This window comes from Carlito syrichta, unplaced genomic scaffold, assembly GCF_000164805.1.
Source record: "Carlito syrichta isolate Samal-C Ts95f unplaced genomic scaffold, Tarsius_syrichta-2.0.1 Scaffold301817, whole genome shotgun sequence".
In the NCBI taxonomy this organism is placed as follows: domain Eukaryota; kingdom Metazoa; phylum Chordata; class Mammalia; order Primates; family Tarsiidae; genus Carlito; species Carlito syrichta.
In genome coordinates, this window is record NW_007245913.1 from 138,266 (window position 1) to 156,156 (window position 17,891).

The 17,891-nt window shown below is 37.2% G+C and overlaps 1 protein-coding gene across 5 annotated transcripts in view; it reads left to right on the forward strand.

Moving 5' to 3' along the window:
• The window catches only part of EPRS (glutamyl-prolyl-tRNA synthetase), an 87,991-nt gene that overhangs the window by 8,489 nt on the left and 61,611 nt on the right, over positions 1 to 17,891 (forward strand). For 4 of the 5 annotated variants that reach the window (XM_008055308.1, XM_021711022.1, XM_021711024.1 and 1 more), the window contains exons 3-8: positions 1,584 to 1,683; positions 3,922 to 4,078; positions 8,721 to 8,860; positions 10,486 to 10,580; positions 15,734 to 15,860; positions 16,542 to 16,734. In XM_008055308.1, coding sequence (XP_008053499.1) covers positions 1,584 to 1,683; positions 3,922 to 4,078; positions 8,721 to 8,860; positions 10,486 to 10,580; positions 15,734 to 15,860; positions 16,542 to 16,734 — 812 coding nt within the window. Of the gene's footprint in view, positions 1 to 1,583; positions 1,684 to 3,921; positions 4,079 to 8,720; positions 8,861 to 10,485; positions 10,581 to 15,733; positions 15,861 to 16,541; positions 16,735 to 17,891 lie in introns of those variants that run through there. The other variant, XM_008055310.1, reaches the window with a different exon arrangement.

The following is a 17,891-nucleotide window of genomic DNA, read 5'->3' on the forward strand; positions in this document are numbered from 1 at the left end:
CAAACCTCAACCCCCTGGGCTCAAGCAGTTGCATTTTCCTGTGTGTTTATTTTGGTCACTATCTTTAAAGTTAATGGTTTTAAGTATCTGGTCACTCCTGATAGCTTGCTTGGATTTAGAGTGGGATATTAAAACTGATTCCAAATTCTGAACCCAGGGTTGGTGTTGTCAACTCTGAGCTCAATTCTAGGGCATATCTGACTGAACTGTTCATTTAGGGGATAGCTCATGTCAATATCCTTGTCCAGACGTGGTAACACATACCTATAATCCCAGCACTTTGGAAAGCCAAGGTAGGAGGATTGCTTGAGCCCAGGAATTTGAGACCAGTCTAGGCAACATCACAAGACCTTGTCGCTACAAAAAAAAAAAACAAAAAACAAAACCAACAACAAAACCTGGAGCTCTCAGTAGTATGCATGTATTCTTTTCTTCCAGTTTTTTGTGTACTGTCACCTTCACCTGTGCCAGATTTTTCCCAGTCCAGACACACTTTTTGACTCTTTAGAGAATAAGCCTCCAGTTTTGCCAGGGTCAGATAAGAGAAGTATCCCAGCTATGCACAGTAAGATTTGGGAGTATCTGTGTTTGGAATGATCCTTAAACAAACTTTCAACCAGTCCTCCTTATTTTAACCCCAGTTCATTTTCACTTCCAGAGATAACGGGTTCCATTGATTTATATATTATGGGGAATCCAAAATTTTAATTGTTGATTTTCTAATTTGTCCACTGTCCACTTAAGATCCAGTTTTTTGGCGGGGAACAATGGCTCACATCTATAATCCCAGCACTTTGGGAGGCTGAGGTGAGAGGATTGCCTGAGCCCATGGGTTTGAGACCAGCCTGGGCAACTTGGCGAGACCTCATCTCTATAATAAATCATGAAAAATTAGCCAGTTGTGGTGGTGCACACCTGTAGTTCCAGGTACTTGGAAGGCTGAGACAGAAGGATCTCATGAGCCCAGCAGGTTGAGGCTGTGGTGGCCTTGAGCGTACCACTGCTCTCCAGCCTGGGTGACAAAGTGAGATTCCTCTGACTCAAAAAAAAAATTCAGTTTTTCTAGGCATGTTGAATCACATCTGCTTTCTGCCTTCTGAAATTTTATTGCTACTGTCACTTCTCTTTATTGTCTTTTTCTTTGTGTCATTGTGTCTTTTAAAAAATTAATTTTTAAAGACAATTTTGTTGGGGTTTGAGCTACTTTTTTTACATGAAATTTAATAAAACTAGCCTCTTTGTAACAGTATATCCTTGGCTTCTTTGCCCTGATGTATTTTAAATCACTGTTATTATCAATATCTCAACTATATTTTCTATTTTCACCTCTGAGTAGACATGTAGAAACTAACAGAAGGATAAAACATCTTATATAAAGTCTACTTTGACATTAATCAGCATATTTTAACTGAGTATTTCAGAACAAATTGGAATTTGATGGAAATAGAGTAAATTGTCAGATATTATAATGAAAAATACATGATAAATATAAGGTTTTTATTTTAACCATTCTTCATAAGTCTCATGACTCTTACTGATTTGCTAGAGCAAGAATAATGTTTTGTCTCATGCTTATATTCTAGAAATGTGGTATTCACAGATGTAAATTCTATACTTCGCTACTTGGCTAGAGTTGCAACTACAGTTGGGCTTTATGGCTCTAACCTGATGGAGCATACTGAGGTAAGCAATGAACATTTCCTTGTGTGTGTTTTATCTTGTTCTGGTATATGCTTCTGGCTTTTTGGGAACCTCATCACCTTACTGTTGGCTTATAAACTGTTATTATACTTAAGGATATTAGCAATGTTAATTATAAACCAAGGTAAGTAATGTTCATCATGTTTTCATTGTCACAAAAAATTCTCTCCTTTTTTATAACTCCCAGATTTTAATGTTTAATTCCATACCAGCTGCTCTATAGAGATAATATTCAGTGCTGTCTTTGTCTTCCCAGATTTCTAGAGTTTTATAGCCAGATGGGGCTGTATTGATCATCTCATCCTCCATTTTGGTTTTTTTTTTTAACTTTACAGATAAGGCAATAGGCCTAGAAAAGTTAACAGATTTGCCCAGGGTAACCATAGTTTGGATTCCATTTTCTTTTTTTCTTTTTGTTTTTTGAGTTGGAGTCTCACTCTGTTGCCTAAACTTGAGTCAGTGGCACGCTCCCAGCCGTGGCATGCTCCCGGCCACCGCACCTCGACCTGCTGGGCTCAGGGGATCCTTCCACCTCAGCCTTCCAAGTAACTCGAACTACAGGCATGCACTACCACGCCCAGCTAATTTTTTTGATTTATAGTAAAGAGGAGGTCTCGCCAAGTTGCTGGGGTGGGTCTCAAACCCGCAGGCTCAGGCAATTCACTTGCCTCGGCCTCCCAAAGTGCTGGGATTACAGGCTGAGCCACCGAGCCCAGCCGAATTCCATTTTCTTATCTAAGTATATGCCTTATTTAAACTTTTTTTTTTTTGAGTCAGAGTCTCACTCTGTTGCCTAGGCTGGAGTGCAGTAGCACATTCATGGTTCACCACAGCCTTGAACTCCTGGGCTCAAGTCATCCTCCTACCTCAGCCCCCGGAATTGCTGAGACTACAGGCATGTGCCACCATACCAGGCTAATGTTTTAAATTTTTTTGTAGAGGAAAAGTCTCACTGTTTTGCCTAGGCAGTTTCAAACTACTGGGCTCAGGCAATCTTCCCGTCTCAGCCTCCCAAAGTGGTAGAATTACAGGTGTGAGCCACTGTGCTTACCCTATTTAATTAATTACAGTAGTAGTAAATTAACTTTCTATATAACATATGTCACTTAATAACAGGATATATTCTGAGAAATGTGTCCCAGGCTATTTCATTATTGTGTGAACCTTATAGCGTATACTTAGACAAACTTAGTTGATACAGCCAACTACAATGGTAGGTTATATGGTATAGCCTTTTGCTCATAGGCTACAAATCTGTAAACCGTGTTATTGTACTGAATACTGTAGGTAATTGTAACACAATGATAAATATTTGTGTATTTAAACATATCTAAGCATAGACAAGGTACAGTAAAAATGTGGTACTGTAATCTTATGGGACCATCATTGTACATGCACTCCGTCATTGACTGAAATGTCTTTATGCGGCATGTAATTTTTCTTTGGATGCTGCTTTTTTTTTCCTGTTTGTATTCCATGCTAACTTTCCTAAATCTCATAAAACTCAAAATACAAAGAATGATTTCTAAGTTTTTCTCTTTTTCTTTTTTGAGTTGGAGTCTCACTCCGTTGCCCAGGCTAGATTGCAGTGGCACACTCACAGCCACCCCAGCGTCAACCTGCTGGGCTCCAGTTATCCTTCACCTCAGCCTTCCAAGTAGCCGGAGCTACAGGTGCACACTACCATGCCCGGCTAATTTTTGATTTATTGTAGAGACAAGGTGTCGCCAAGTTGCCCAGGCTGGTCTTGAAACCACGGACTCAGATAATCCACTCGCCTTGGCCTCCCAAAGTTCTGAGATTACAGGTTGAGCCACCAAGCCTGGCTTGATTTCTAAGTATTTACTTTTAAATTCCTTAAGTGGATAAATCTGTTTACATAGGTACTGTCCCTGGGTTTTGTTTTGATTTGTTAATCCTTCCTGCTACCAGTTCTCAAATCTTTGTTTTTCTTGTTTTTTCCTGAAGTGCCAAAAACCATAAAGGATAGAAAAATAACAACAAAATGTAGTATTTGTTTAAGTTCCATTTTAGATTTCAAGAAACTACAATTTAATTAACTTAATGAGAAATTCTATAGTTTGAGAAAGAAAAAGCATGGTTCTTACTGAGAAAGCCAAGAGTTCACTTTTGCTCCAGTTAACCAGAATTTTTTTCTCTCTTTTTTTTTTAAAGTCTAAACATTGCTATGCATTTCTTTTCTATCTTTTGTGTTCACAGATTGATCACTGGTTGGAGTTTAGTGCTACAAAATTGTCCTCATGTAATTTGTTTACTTCTGCAATCAGTGAGCTCAATCACTGCCTATCTCTGAGGACATACTTAGTTGGAAACTCCTTGAGCTTAGCAGATTTATGTGTTTGGGCCACCCTACAAGGTATCAGCAATTCTTCTTAAATGGGTTCTGCTTAAATAATTTAATATTTTGCTGAATAAGAATTACACATTTTGAATGTATTTGTATATATGTGTATATATGTTTAGGTTGTAATTTAGGACTCCAAGAGGAGTAACTACCCTGGCAATTTTATTCCTATCCAGTCACAGGAATTCCCTATTCTCTGCTGTCATCTCTCTTGGTACCCAAACTTCCTTCTTGCTTTTGCATCTGACCTTGTTCCTGCTAAAGAAGTCTTCATTTCATTTATGCTAGTACCTCTCCTAACTCAGCCATTATTTTACTCCTGATTCTTGTCTTTGATTTGAAAGAAGTCTTTAGTGCTCAATGGGTATGTGATTGGAAGGTTGGGGGATCGTTTTTCTGGGAGGTCACTTTCTTCTTCTTAGACCAGTTTACAACAGACAAGTATAGGCATTTACCAATTTGGAATGCCAGTTAGTTTTTAAAAAACAGCTCTGATAAGATATGACTGATATACAAAAATCTATCCTTATTTAAAATAAAGAATTTGATAAGTTTTGGCACATATATACATCTGTGGAACTACCATTACAATCAAAATAATAATTATACCTACCGTCATCCAAAGTTCATGTCCCTTTGTAATCATCCTCCCTTCCCCTTGTGCCAGGCAGCCACTAATAATGCAAAGCCAGTTACTATCATTTGTGGTGGAAACATTAATAGTTAAATAGTGACAAATTCTTATAGGAAGAAAGATGAATATGCAGGATGTGCCTAGGAAATTTGTTTAAAAATAATTGTGAATTTCTCAGTAAACTAAACATAGAATCACCTAATAACCCAATGTTTAAACAAAAACTTGTACATTGATATTCATAGTAGCACTCCTTACAATAGCCAAAAGATAGAAACAACCCAGGTATCTACCAGCTGATGAATGGATAAACAAAAGGTGGTACATTCATACAATAGAATACTACTCAACGATAAAAAGGAATGAAATGTTGATATGTGCTACAGTATGGATTCACCATGAAAGCATTGTGTTGTGTGAAGTAAGCCAGATAGAAAAGGTCACATATTATATTATTGTATTTATAAATAAGTATCCAGTTGCACATCCACAGAGAGACAGAGCAGGTATATTGTAGCCAGGGCTAGAGAAAGGAGAATGGAGATTGACTGCTTAATTGGTACTAGGTTTCCCTTTGGGATGATAAAAGTGCTATGGAGCTACAACAGATAGTGATGATTGCACAACATTGTGCATATACTAAATATCAGTGAATTGTGTATTTTAAAATGGTAAAATTAATGTTATGTGTATTTTACCACAATTTAAAAAGTAGCTATGAGAGGGATAGTAAAATCTCATTGGTATGACAAAGATTTGGTGGGATATAATTTGTTATTTAAACATGGCACTGGAAAGTAGGATTTACATAAAATAAATAACCTCAGTGTTAAGAATTTCATATACTTATTCAGATACCTATGTGCCTAATGATAGAGCTTGGGGTGAAGTTAACAGGAGAAGACCCAAGTTGATGTACATGTACATCATGGGATCATACTCGTATTGCATAGCTGGTCATGTTGGAGTAAATGGTGTATAAGGGAGTCATAAGACTGATACAGAAGCAAGGTATAGCAAGACTGGATTCAGAAATCTTTTGTCTCCTTCTTTCGGCAAAAACAGACCTGACAAGTTTTTGCCTTGTTTTGATGGTAATTTTATCTCTCAAAAAGTGGAGGGTTTGATAAAGGAACTTATAATTCATAGCCACAAAAAGGAAATCGTTTTCAAAATCTGCAGATGGACCTCAACAGTCTCACTGAGTTGAGAAGACAGAAGTGGATGTTTGGGAAAATAAGAATTTATGGTAGCTAGAAAAAGATAGGTGGGTGCGGTGGCTCACACCTGTAATCCCACACTTTGGGAGGTTGAGGGAGGAGGATTGCTTGAACCCAGGAGTTCAAGACTAGCCTAGGCAACATAGCAAGACCTTGTCTCTACAAAAAGTAAAAAAATTAGTTGGACTTGATTACATGTCCATGTAATCCCAGCTACTTGGGAGACTGAGGCAGAAGGATCGCCTGAGCAAAGGAGGTCAAGGCTGCAGTGAACTGTGATTGTGCCACTACACACTTCAGCCTGGGCAACAGGGTGAGACCCCCAACTCCAAAAAAGAAAAGAAAAAGACAGCTTATTTAATCATGTATCCTGGATTTGTGGAGGCAAATACCAAAGTAAATAATTTTGGAATAAAGTTGGATAAGCTTTTATGACAGGAACTCACATAAGGAATAAGAACAGAAGAGAGTTAGAATCTTTAAATAATATAATTCTGATTTTATAGTTATTAAGTGAACCTAGAAAAAACCAAGGTGATTACATTGGAAGTTCTCCAAAGAGTTTGATTTTAAAAATATATATGTAGGAAAAAATATGGACTTACGATGGTTGATATAATTATACAGGAAAACACTTCTGGTAATGTCTTTGATTTATTAAAAACTTGAGGTGCAGTAATTAACTTAGAAGAGTATTATTAATCTATGTACAACCATGAACAAAATCATGGAGTTAATTGAAGTTGGGCTAAATAGTGGCTATATGTAACACATTTACATAGCAGGAAAGAAGGAGAATGGGATTGATAAGAGGTACAAAGGGGACTTGAATTTTATTAGTATATTTTCTTTTTTTTTAAAAAAAAAGCAACTTGAAGCAAATATGCCAAAATATTTTACTGTTCTTTACATCTGGACTGTGGCATATTGTATGGGGTATTTTTTATTACCTCTACTTTTACATAACTTAAACTTTTCTCTAAATTAAACTGTTATAATCATAACCTACATAAGATGAAGTCCTTTTCTAATTAGACTTGTTCATGTATGGGTTTGTTTATGACATTTTTGTCTAGTTTGATTTTTGACTTAATGTTCATGCTGTTAATAGCCTGCTGTTACACTTTCTCTTAAGATTGTAGCTTTGTAATGTTAGAGTTAAATAAACTTTCATTCAGTACCTATTTTTGATATTGCATCATAGAAATATTACTTCCTGATCATCTTTATTTTTATTTTATTTTCTAGTTGATCTACTTAAAGCTTTTCCTTAATTACAAAATGTAGCATTGGTATTATAGTGGATGAGGTGGGGGGCAGGTGAGATCAGGATCTGTATTAGATCAGACAGGATTGGGTGCTTTCAGGGGTGGTATGACTGTGGACAGGATCTAGTATTAGAACTTTAGTAATTTTTTTTTTTTTTGCTTGTTTTTTAATTCGGAGTCTCACTCTGTTATCCAGGTGGGAGTGCAGTGGCGTGATCACAGTTCACTGCAGCCTCAGACTCCTGGGCTCAGATGATTTTTCTACCTTAGCCTCTTCAATAGCTGGGACTACAGGCATGTGCCACCATGCCCAGCTAATATATTTTGTTTTGTTTTTTGTAGAGCCAAGGTCTACTATGTTGGCCAGGCTGGTCTCAACCTCCTGGACTCGAGAATTCCTTCTTCCTCACCCTCCTGAAGAGCTAGGATTACAGGCGTGAGCCACTGTGCCTGGCCAGTGAATTGAACTTAAAAAATATTTTTAGCTGGGCGTGGTGGCTCAAGCCTGTAATTCCAACACTTTGGGAGGCCAAGGCGGGAGGATTGCCTGAACCTGGAAGTTTGAAAATAGCCTGAGCAGCATAGTAAGATCTCATTTCTACAAACTAACAAAACAAAAACAAAAACATATATATATATATATATATATATATATATATATATATATATATATATATATGTTTTTTTTTTTAACAATTGTGAATTCTGGACAATATATTAAAGGACAGTGTCACTATCTCTGGGGGATTGATTTCAGAATCCCTGCAGATAAAAAACTCCATGGGTACCCAAGTCTCAGATTATACCATTTTATAATGGTTTAATATTTGCATATAAGTTATATATTCTCTATTATTTAAATCATAAAGATTATTTGTAATATCTACTATAATGTAAGTGCTGTGTAAATAGATGATACATTGTACTGTTTAGGAAATAATAATTAGAAAAAAGTCTGTACGTGTTCACTACAGGTGTGATTATCCCTTTTTTTCCTGAATATATATATATATATATATATTTTTTTTTTTTTTGAGTTGGAGCCTCACTCTGTTGCCCAGACTGGAGTGCAGTGGCTGCTCCCGGCCACCACAGCCTCAACCTGCTGGGCTCTGGCTATCCTTCCGCCTCGGCCTTCCGAGTAGCTGGAATTACAGGCATGCGCTACCACGCCCAGCTAATTTTTTGATTTTATTGTAGAGATGAGGTCTTGCCTGCCCAGGCAGGTCTCGAACCCACGGGCTCAGGCAATCCACTCACCTTAGCCTCCCAAAGGCGTGGGATTACAGGGTGAGCCACTGAGCCTGGGTTTCCTGAATATTTTTGATGCTTGGTTGAATCCACAGATGCGGAATTCACGGACCTGGAGGGCTGACTGTATTAGAAAACATTTCAGTGTATACCTATATTTTTAAAATTTTGTTTTAGAAGCACAACTTTGTCATCTCATTTACTTAAATTAACCATGATGGAAACTTTGCTTTTGAAGCTGCAGATTTATTGAGTAGTTCTAAAATTATGTTTGCTTATAGGAAATGCTGCATGGCAGGAACAGTTAAAACAGAACAAAGCTCCAGTTCATGTAAAGCGCTGGTTTGGCTTTCTTGAAGCTCAGCAGGCCTTTCAGTCTGTAGGTACCAAGTGGGATATTTCAACAACCAAAGCTAAAGTGGTAAGCCTTTTTTTTCCTTTTTTTCTTTTTTTTAAATACTAATGTTTCAGTCTGACTGAAGCCCTAAACCTGAAAAGAAAGTTATTCCTACTCATAAAAGTTATTTTCTTTTCAGAAATAAAAAAGGATCGTCTTGGAAGAATCTGTAATTTTTAACTCTTGGTTTGGTTTTAATTGTTAACTACTTAAATCCTTAATCTTTTAAATTGTTTGTCTAATGATTGTGATCATCCAATGTATGTCTCTTAGGCAATCCAAACTCCATTAACAAAAATCTTATTATGTTACAGCTGTACAAACTTTTCTTGCTTCTGTGTCTTCTTTTCTCTGGCTTTAAATCATTGAACATTGTCCTGGAATTCTGCAGTGCCTTTTCATTGATTCTATAGGAAGATGTGGCATATAGTCTAGTGAGAAAGGTCTTCTTTACCAACCATTGTTACTTTTTTTTTTAGGCATGCATAGCAAAGTTTTGACTTAATGGAGATTTTCTGATGCAGTCAAATTTGATAACTACTTCCTGTCTGGATAAAGACACCATAGTTCATTCACTTATTTTGGTTAAAAATCTTTACTTATCCTTCATCATTTTTCAAATCTATTTGGTCCTATTATTACTTCTCATATCTGTAGATTCCTCTTCACTGCTGTTGTGTTTTACTGAGGCCTTGTTACCCCCAGTTTTGTTTAATATCATGATCTTATAACTGAACTGCCTTTCTGTGGTCTCATTTTTCTATAGTTCAGCTTCTGCATTGTCCTGGCTGTCACTTTAGAAAATACAGATCCATGGTCCTGTTATCCCTGAGGACTTTCTCATTGCCTGAAACATGAAAGCTAAGCTTAAAAGCTCCTTTGTGCTTTGGACTTCATCTGTTTCAGCTTTCTTGTTCACCCACCCAACATGCATTTCTAACTTTTCACAGACAGTTTACTGCCCTTCCCTACCTTTGTGTCCTACCTGTGATGTTATTTCTTTGCTTAGAACGAATACCCTATATACCCTCCATCTGATACATTTCTGTTTATTTTTCAAGGTTCATCTTACAGCTTGGCTCTTACCTCCTTTTAGGCTTTTCTGATAAACTGTTGATTAATTTCAACTGGGTGCTCTAACAGCACTCTAAACATATCTCTATTACTAATATTTGGTTTTATTAAACCTTTGCTAGATTTTTTTTTTTTTTGAGTCAAGGTCTTACTGTGTCGCCCAACCTGAAGTGCAGTGGTATGATCATGGCTAACCACAGCCTCAACCTCCTGGGCTCAGGTGAACCTTCTGTCTCAGTGTCCCGAATAGCTAGAACTACAGGTGCATGCTACTACACTCGGCAAATTTTTTGATTTTTTTTTTTTTGTAGAGACAGGGACTCATTATGTTGTCTAGGCTGTTTTTGAACTCCTGGGCTCAAGAAGTCCTCTTGTCTTGGTCTTCGAAGTGCTGGATTACAGGTGTGAGCCACCTCACCCGGCCCTTCGCCAGATTTTGAGTCCTCAAGTACAGGGGTGAGGTTTTAGTCATCATTTTTTTCATAACCAGTGTGGTACCTGGCACATTTGCTGAATGAACATATTCTTAAACATTTAACCATATAACTTTTTGTTGTGGTGGTTCTGTTTTTCAGACACCTGAGAAAAAACAAGACGTTGGGAAATTTATTGAGCTTCCTGGTGCAGAGATGGGAAAGGTTACTGTCAGATTTCCTCCAGAGGCTAGTGGGTAAGAAAATATAATTCACATTTATAATTGAATATATTTGGTGGAAAGCCTTTAAAACAGTCGTTAAATATGTTTACTATGAATAGGTTAATGATATGGAGAATATAAGATTTTAATTGTGGGAGTTAAAATTATAAATATCTTCATAGTTTTAAAGTTATTATCAGCTAATGTTAACTTATTAATTTGTACTTTTAGTTTGTTAACTTAGTAGAAGAGACAACATTTTGATTTTATTCTGGCAGAATTTTAAATATAAATAATGAAATATCTATAAATAAAGAATCTTATGTTTTATTTTTATTTTGATATTTTTGGGCTTTCATTTAATTTGATTTGTATTTGTACACTGAACAATCCCTTTAATTAGCAGTAGAAGTTATGGTAGCATTAGTTAAAGAAAATTTTTTTCCCATATACAGGAAAAGGAGTCCTGAAAAGAATTCCTATTCAATTCTTTCCATTATTAGAAGGTTTCCTAGCCACTGTAACTCTTGGTACCCATAGAAAGTAATATTTGAATAGTTCATTAGGGCAAAAGACTTTTCTGCCTGGTGACCACCAGCATGGGACTGCTTCAGACCTTGCTCAACATTCCCCAAGGCTGTCGGGAAGGTCTTTGTCTTTGTACACCTGTCATCCTATTTGAAGCATACTGGACAAGCTTTGTAATAGAGCCCTTCCGATGATATTAATATAATAAAATGCTTCTTATTAAAGCAGATAGCCTCACTCAGAAACTTAGTCATTAGGTAAGTGTTGTTCCGTATTTTGTAAAATGAGATGATTATTTTTTCCATTTTAGTTTAATTTCAGATTTTATATTCTATAGCCACAGCCAAAGTCTTACTTATCTGTAGTAAGTGGAATATATAGACAACAGAAACTGGTAGATATGGAAATAGTTTTCTTTCAGCTATATATTTAATGATTCTTCACAAAGTATTTCATATGTGCAATTAACAGCAAAATGAATCTAATAGAATTCTAAATTTCTCTCTGCTGTTTTATGTTTGCTGATTTAGGAGGTGAAATAAAGGGTAGATAGAAGGAGATAAAAGAGAAATGATGACTCTGGAAAATTCACAGACTTGATCATTAAATGATTGATTAGTAGTTGACTGAGTGGAATAAGTCATAAATAATACCTATCTTACATGGTTTAATTTCCACAAGCATCTTGGGTCCCTGCCATCCAGTATTTTGCTCTGTGCACTTGGTGTGAAGTCATGGTTGTCCTTTTTGATAATGACTTTAATTGTTCATTAACAGCCACCATTTTGGCAGTGGCCATTTATAGCTGTGCCATTTGAGTATTTGTTCTTTTTGAATCTTTTTATATGTTCTGTCATTGTCACTTCTTGGAATAGTGTGTTGTCTCTCTCTGTCTCTCTCTCTCTCTCTCTCTCTCTCTTTTGTTGGAATAGTGTGTTCTGTCTCTCTCTCTCTCTCTCTCTCTCTCTCTCTCTCTCTCTCTCTCTCTCTCTCTGTGTGTGTGTGTGTGTGTGTGTGTGTGTGTGTGTGTGTAAACTTTTCTTTTTAGTCAGAGTCTCACTCTGTGTCCAGGCTGGAGTGCAGTGACACACTCACGATCACCACAGCCTCAACCTGCTGGGCTCTGGTGACCCTTCTGCCTCAGTCTCCCAAGTAGTGGAACCACCATGCCTAGCTAAATTTTTAATTTATTGTAGAGACAAGGTGTCACCAGGTTCCCCAGGCTGGTCTCATACCCCTGGACTCGGGATCCTCTTGCCTCCATCTTCCAAAGTGGTGGGATTACAGGTGTGAGCCACCACACCCAGCCCCGTGTTTATATATTTACAGTATAAAGTATATTTGCCTGTTATGAATTATTTCAATTTCAGAGACTATGCTCTTGGCCTAATAAAATTTTAGGATTTGGAATATAGGCCAGTATTCAGTTTTTCTTAATAGTCATGATTTTAATCATTTCTTCTTATATTACTGAACAGTTTTGCTTTAATTATGATTTTTTTCTTTTCTGTGTCTTAAATGAAAGGCCCAAAGGCCTGACATTCTTTTTTTTTTTTTTGAGTTGGAGTCTCACTCTGTCGCCCAGACTGGAGTGCAGTGGCCGCTCCCGGCCACCGCAGCCTCGACCTGCTGGGCTCTGGTGATCCTTCCACCTCAGCCTTCCCAGTAGCCGGAATTACAGGTGTGCACTACCACACCCGGCTAATTTTTTGATTTTATTATAGAGATGAGGTCTCTCCTGCCCAGGCGGGTCTCGAACCCGTGGGCTCAGGCAATCCACTCACCTCAGCCTCCCAAAGGCGTGGGATTACAGGCTGAGCCACCAAGCCCGGCTTACCTTTTATTCTTAGTCTTAGCTAACATTCACATAGCACCTGTTATGTACGGGGACTACCAAGTACTTTACATATAGTAACTCATTTAATCCTAACAGCCCTGTGAGGAAGGCACTGTTGTTATCTCTGTTTTACAAATGGTTTCGGAAGCTGTGCAGAAGAACAGTTAGTTTTAATAACTTGCCAAATTTAGTAATTTTAGTAACTTGCCAGATTCAAACCTATGCCATCTAGCTCTAGAATCCTTGTAGTTAAAAATTATGCTGCCTGTGTCTGTTATAAGCGCAGAAGCCCAGTTCAGCATCAGTGCTAACTCATGCAAGCATGTTCTTTTAAGCTATTCTGATACAGATTGTCTCTTTAACTGATTATTTTACTTGTCTTGTGAGTAATTTACAGTCCTGTTACCTTTCTTGAGATTTAGAATTGTTAGAACTGCACACATTATTTCAGATACAAAAATAATGTCTTTAAGCATAAGATAATGTTTTGGTTCCATTACTCTTAAATTAATTCCTGAATGTAAAGCCAAGCACATTAACTGTCAAATAATAGGTAGTCAGTGATTGTTAGTCTTTTCTCTTTTTGACGATGGTTATAGCATGTTATGGGGTGCAGCACCCCCAATGAAAACTATGCACAGTATTTATGTTTCTTTCTGGGAACTTATAGCCCTTTTATTTTATTTTATTTTAAGTAAATTTGTAATTTTAGAATAGTTTTATTTATTTACTTATTTATTTTTAGAGACGGGGTCTTACTGTCACCCAGGCTGGAGTAGAGTGGTGTAATCTTGGCTTATTGCAGCTTCCACCCTGAGTGCTAAAGTAATCCTGCCTTAACCTCCTGAGTAGCTGGGACTACAGGTGTGGGCCATCATACCTGACTTTTTTTTTTTTTTTTTTTTTTGAGTCAAGGTCTCTCTGTCAGGCTAGAGTGCAGTGACACAATTATGGCTCACCATAGCCTCAAACTCCTGGGCTCAGGCGATCCTTCTGCCTCAGCCTCCTGAGTAGCTAGAATTACTGGCATGCACCACCATGCCCGCTTACTTTTTTTTATTTTTTGTAGGGTCTCAGTACAAAAATTTTTTTGTATGAGGTCTCACCATGTTGCCTAGGCTGATCTTGAACTCGTGGCCTCAAGCAGTCTTCCTACCTCAGCCTCCAAAAGCGCTAGGATTATAGGCATTAGCCACCACGTCCAACCTATTTTAGATTTACACAAAGTTGCAAAAATAATACAAAAATTTCACATATATTCTGCACCCAGTTTTTCCTAATGTTAGCATCTTACATTACTGTGGTACATTTGTCACTAATTACTAATTAAACTCCATACTTTTTTTGGTATCTTATTAATCTTTTCCTAATGTCTTTTTTGCATTCTAAACTTTTACTTGGGATGTCACATACAGTGCTTTCTTTTAAACAGAAAGTTTTGAATAGCCCTAAGTGCATTGCATTTACTTTTTTGCATTAGCCTGTGCATATAAATCCTTCTTAAAATTAAACCATTGATCTGCAATGCTGATGCTTTTTTTAAAATGGTTTAATTTAAAAAGTTATACAAAGACACACAAGGGGTGACAACCCCTTTTCCCTTCATATTGATATCAACTGAGATCAAAGGTATGTGTGAAACTAGGTGACGATCTTAAAACAGTGGGACTGCTGCCTTAATTATCAATTGAAACTAACAGATGTTGATGAGAGCTGATTATTTAAACTTTTTGCTTCTTGCCTTGTTTTCTTGCCCAATCAAGTGTGTTTCGACAGCAGTAGTATGGGATATTGCTTTTTATCCCCTCATTGGTAGAAGAGGATGTTGATATATGATATTACTAAGAATGCCTCTGATTTATTTTATTCTTTGTGTCTGTCAGTTGTCCACAGAAACAGACCTGTATTTTCATAGATTCTGATTCATGGAGTGTTAGTGCTCCTGAGATCTTTGAGATCATTTAGTTAGAATTTTTTTTTTTTTTTTTGAGTTGAGTCTCACTCTGTCACCCAGACTGGAGTGCAGTGGCTGCTCCTGGCCACTGCAGCCTTGACCTGCTGGGCTCCGGCAATCCTTCCGCCTCAGCCTTCCAAGTAGCTGGAACTACAGGCGCACGCTACCACACCCAGCTAATTTTTTTTTTTTTGATTTATTGTAGAGATGAGGTCTCACCAAATTGCCCAGGCGGGTCTCAAACCCGTGGGCTCAGGCAATCCACTCACCTCAGCCTCCCAAAGAGTGGGATTACGGGCTGAACCACCGAGCCCTGTAGAATTCTTTTATTTTGGCATCTGAGAAAACTGAAGCCTAGCGAAGTAAATTGGCTTTTCTGTGTCTTCCTAATTCTCATGTGCTCTTTCATTTAGCCATCACAGTAACAGTGGCAGTCTCAGAGGAGCTCTCCAGTGGGCATTAGGCAGGTATCCAGTTCTCAGTAGTAGTAGGTCTTATTAAAGATACACTACTAGGTAGCATTGGAAACAGTTTTTGAAGCAGTTTTTCCCTAAATAAATGACCATTTATCTTGAAAGAAAGAAAAAGAAATTTCTCCTTAAGGTTGTGATGCTTGTGAATACCTTGTCCCTTTATGAGATTTTACATATGAAGTTGTTTCTGAAGATTATTCTATAAATGTTGTAGTCTTTTTTCTCCCTCTCAGGCTCAGATTTTCTATCACCGTACTTCTTGTTAGAGAATAAATATGACTGGAGTACCGATTAGAAGGATTTTTGTTTAGTTTTCATCTCCTCAAGAAGGTTAAGTTTAAGTATTTAGTTAAAGCATGTTAATGAGTTTCTTTGTGAAATGTTTTTGTTTTAGTTACTTACACATTGGGCATGCAAAAGCTGCTCTTCTGAACCAGCACTACCAGGTTAACTTTAAAGGGAAACTGATCATGAGATTTGATGACACAAATCCTGAAAAAGAAAAGGAAGATTTTGAGAAGGTAATTAAAAGTGTAGTGATGACCCTTTGTCAGAAAAGTTAATTAAAATTAGAGGGTAACCTAATACCTTCATGGTATGAAAATAAGTTTGTTCTTATAGCTGCTCTTTTCTTCATCTGTATATTCTGTGTAAGACCTAAGCCAAGAAATATCGAGCTCTTACACCAAAAAACTTAAATTTATTTTTTTCTTCCCCAATTGTAGAATTTACCTAAATAATCTGTTTTCCTGTAAGTACCCGTTTCTTAAATGAATTGGTCACTGAAGGCAGGTGTCTTTTTTGTCTTATAATCTTAAGTTTATGAATGAAATAAACACTAAGTAGGTGTTGGAAAATGTGAAGGTTTCCTAGCCTCTTACATCATTTTTATTCAGAAGCTGCAGTGTATTCAGCAAGAGGGCAAAAAGTTGTCAGTTTGACCAGTGATAACCAGCTTTTCCAAAGTAAATGGAAAGCTCCATCATGACATCAGCTTTCTCAGCTGGAAATTTGGAGGCTAATATAATAAATATATACCTTTTTCTCTTTTTTAATCTAATATCATGCAACTTCCACAACCATTTTCAGGCCATATAAAACTGATGGTATATTATTACATATGTCCAAATGCAGTATCAAGGGTTGAAATGCACAAAAAATGCAAAAGATATACTGATGGTTATTTTGATTTCTTATTGCAGGTTATTTTGGAAGATGTTGCAATGTTGCATATCAAACCAGATCAATTTACTTACACTTCAGATCATTTTGAAACTATAATGAAATATGCTGAGAAGCTAATTCAAGAAGGGAAGGCTTATGTGGATGATACTCCTGCTGAGCAGATGAAAGTGGAACGTGAGCAGAGGGTAGAATCCAAACATAGAAAAAATTGTAAGGCACATTTAGTATTTTATATTTTAATTGATTTTCTTGTATTCTGTTTCTTTAGTAGAACATAGTTTCATTTTTATGAAACCTGGCTTGAAATACATTTGGGAATATGATTTTTTCATTAATTCATGTTTTCGTAATCTTTTTTCTTTTTCTCTCATTTCTTTATGTTCTTTTTGCTTTATTAGCATCATGACTGCATTGAAGTGTCTATGCCCATAGTATCTCACTTATTATGTGCAGTCTTTTACATTGCATTCATTCCATTTGAAGGGTTGCTTCTATAGCATTTTGTAGTTTTCTTACTTTAAATACTTAGCCTTTCTAAAATGTTTGATGGTAATGTTATCACCTAGGTCTTCCTTTCACATGTGGGTAAATGTGAATATAATGTATAAGTTCAAAACTGCCCTGCATCTGAAATAATACTTGACTAAAGGGAATATCTTTCTTACTCATGATTTCTCTCCTGAGTTTCTACATTAGGCTATTTTCATCTGTAATTAGGTTGCCAGAACTTATACACTATTTTTTTTTTTTTTTTTGAGTTGGAGTCTCACTCTGTTGCCCAGATTGGAGTGCAGTGGCCGCTCCTGGCCACTGCAGCCTTGACCTGCTGGGCTCCGGCGTTCCTTCCACCTCAACCTTCCAAGTAGCTGGAACTACAGGCCCATGCTACCACACCCAGCTAATTGTTTTTTATTTATTGTAGAGATGAGGTCTCACCAAGTTGCCCAGGCGGGTCTCGAACCTGCAGGCTCAGGCAATCCACTCACCTCAGCCTCCCAAGACGCAGGATTACAGGCTGAGCCACCGAGCCCGGGTACTATTTTTAAATTTTGAGTGTCACATTTGGGAAGGATAATAATTCAAATTTATAGTAAGTCTTTTTTTTTTGGAGTCGGAGTCTCACTTATCACCCAGACTAGAGTGCAGTGACACAATCACAGCTACTGCAGCTTTGATCTGCCTCAGCCTTCCAAGTAGCTGGAACTATAGGCATATGTAAACATGTCTGACTAATTTATTTATTTATTGTAGAGACAAGGTCTTGCCATGTTGCCCACACTGGTCTCAAACTTCTGGGCTCAGGCAGTCCTCTCACTTCAGCCTCCCAAAGTGTTGGGATTAACAGAAGTGAACCACTGCACCTAGCT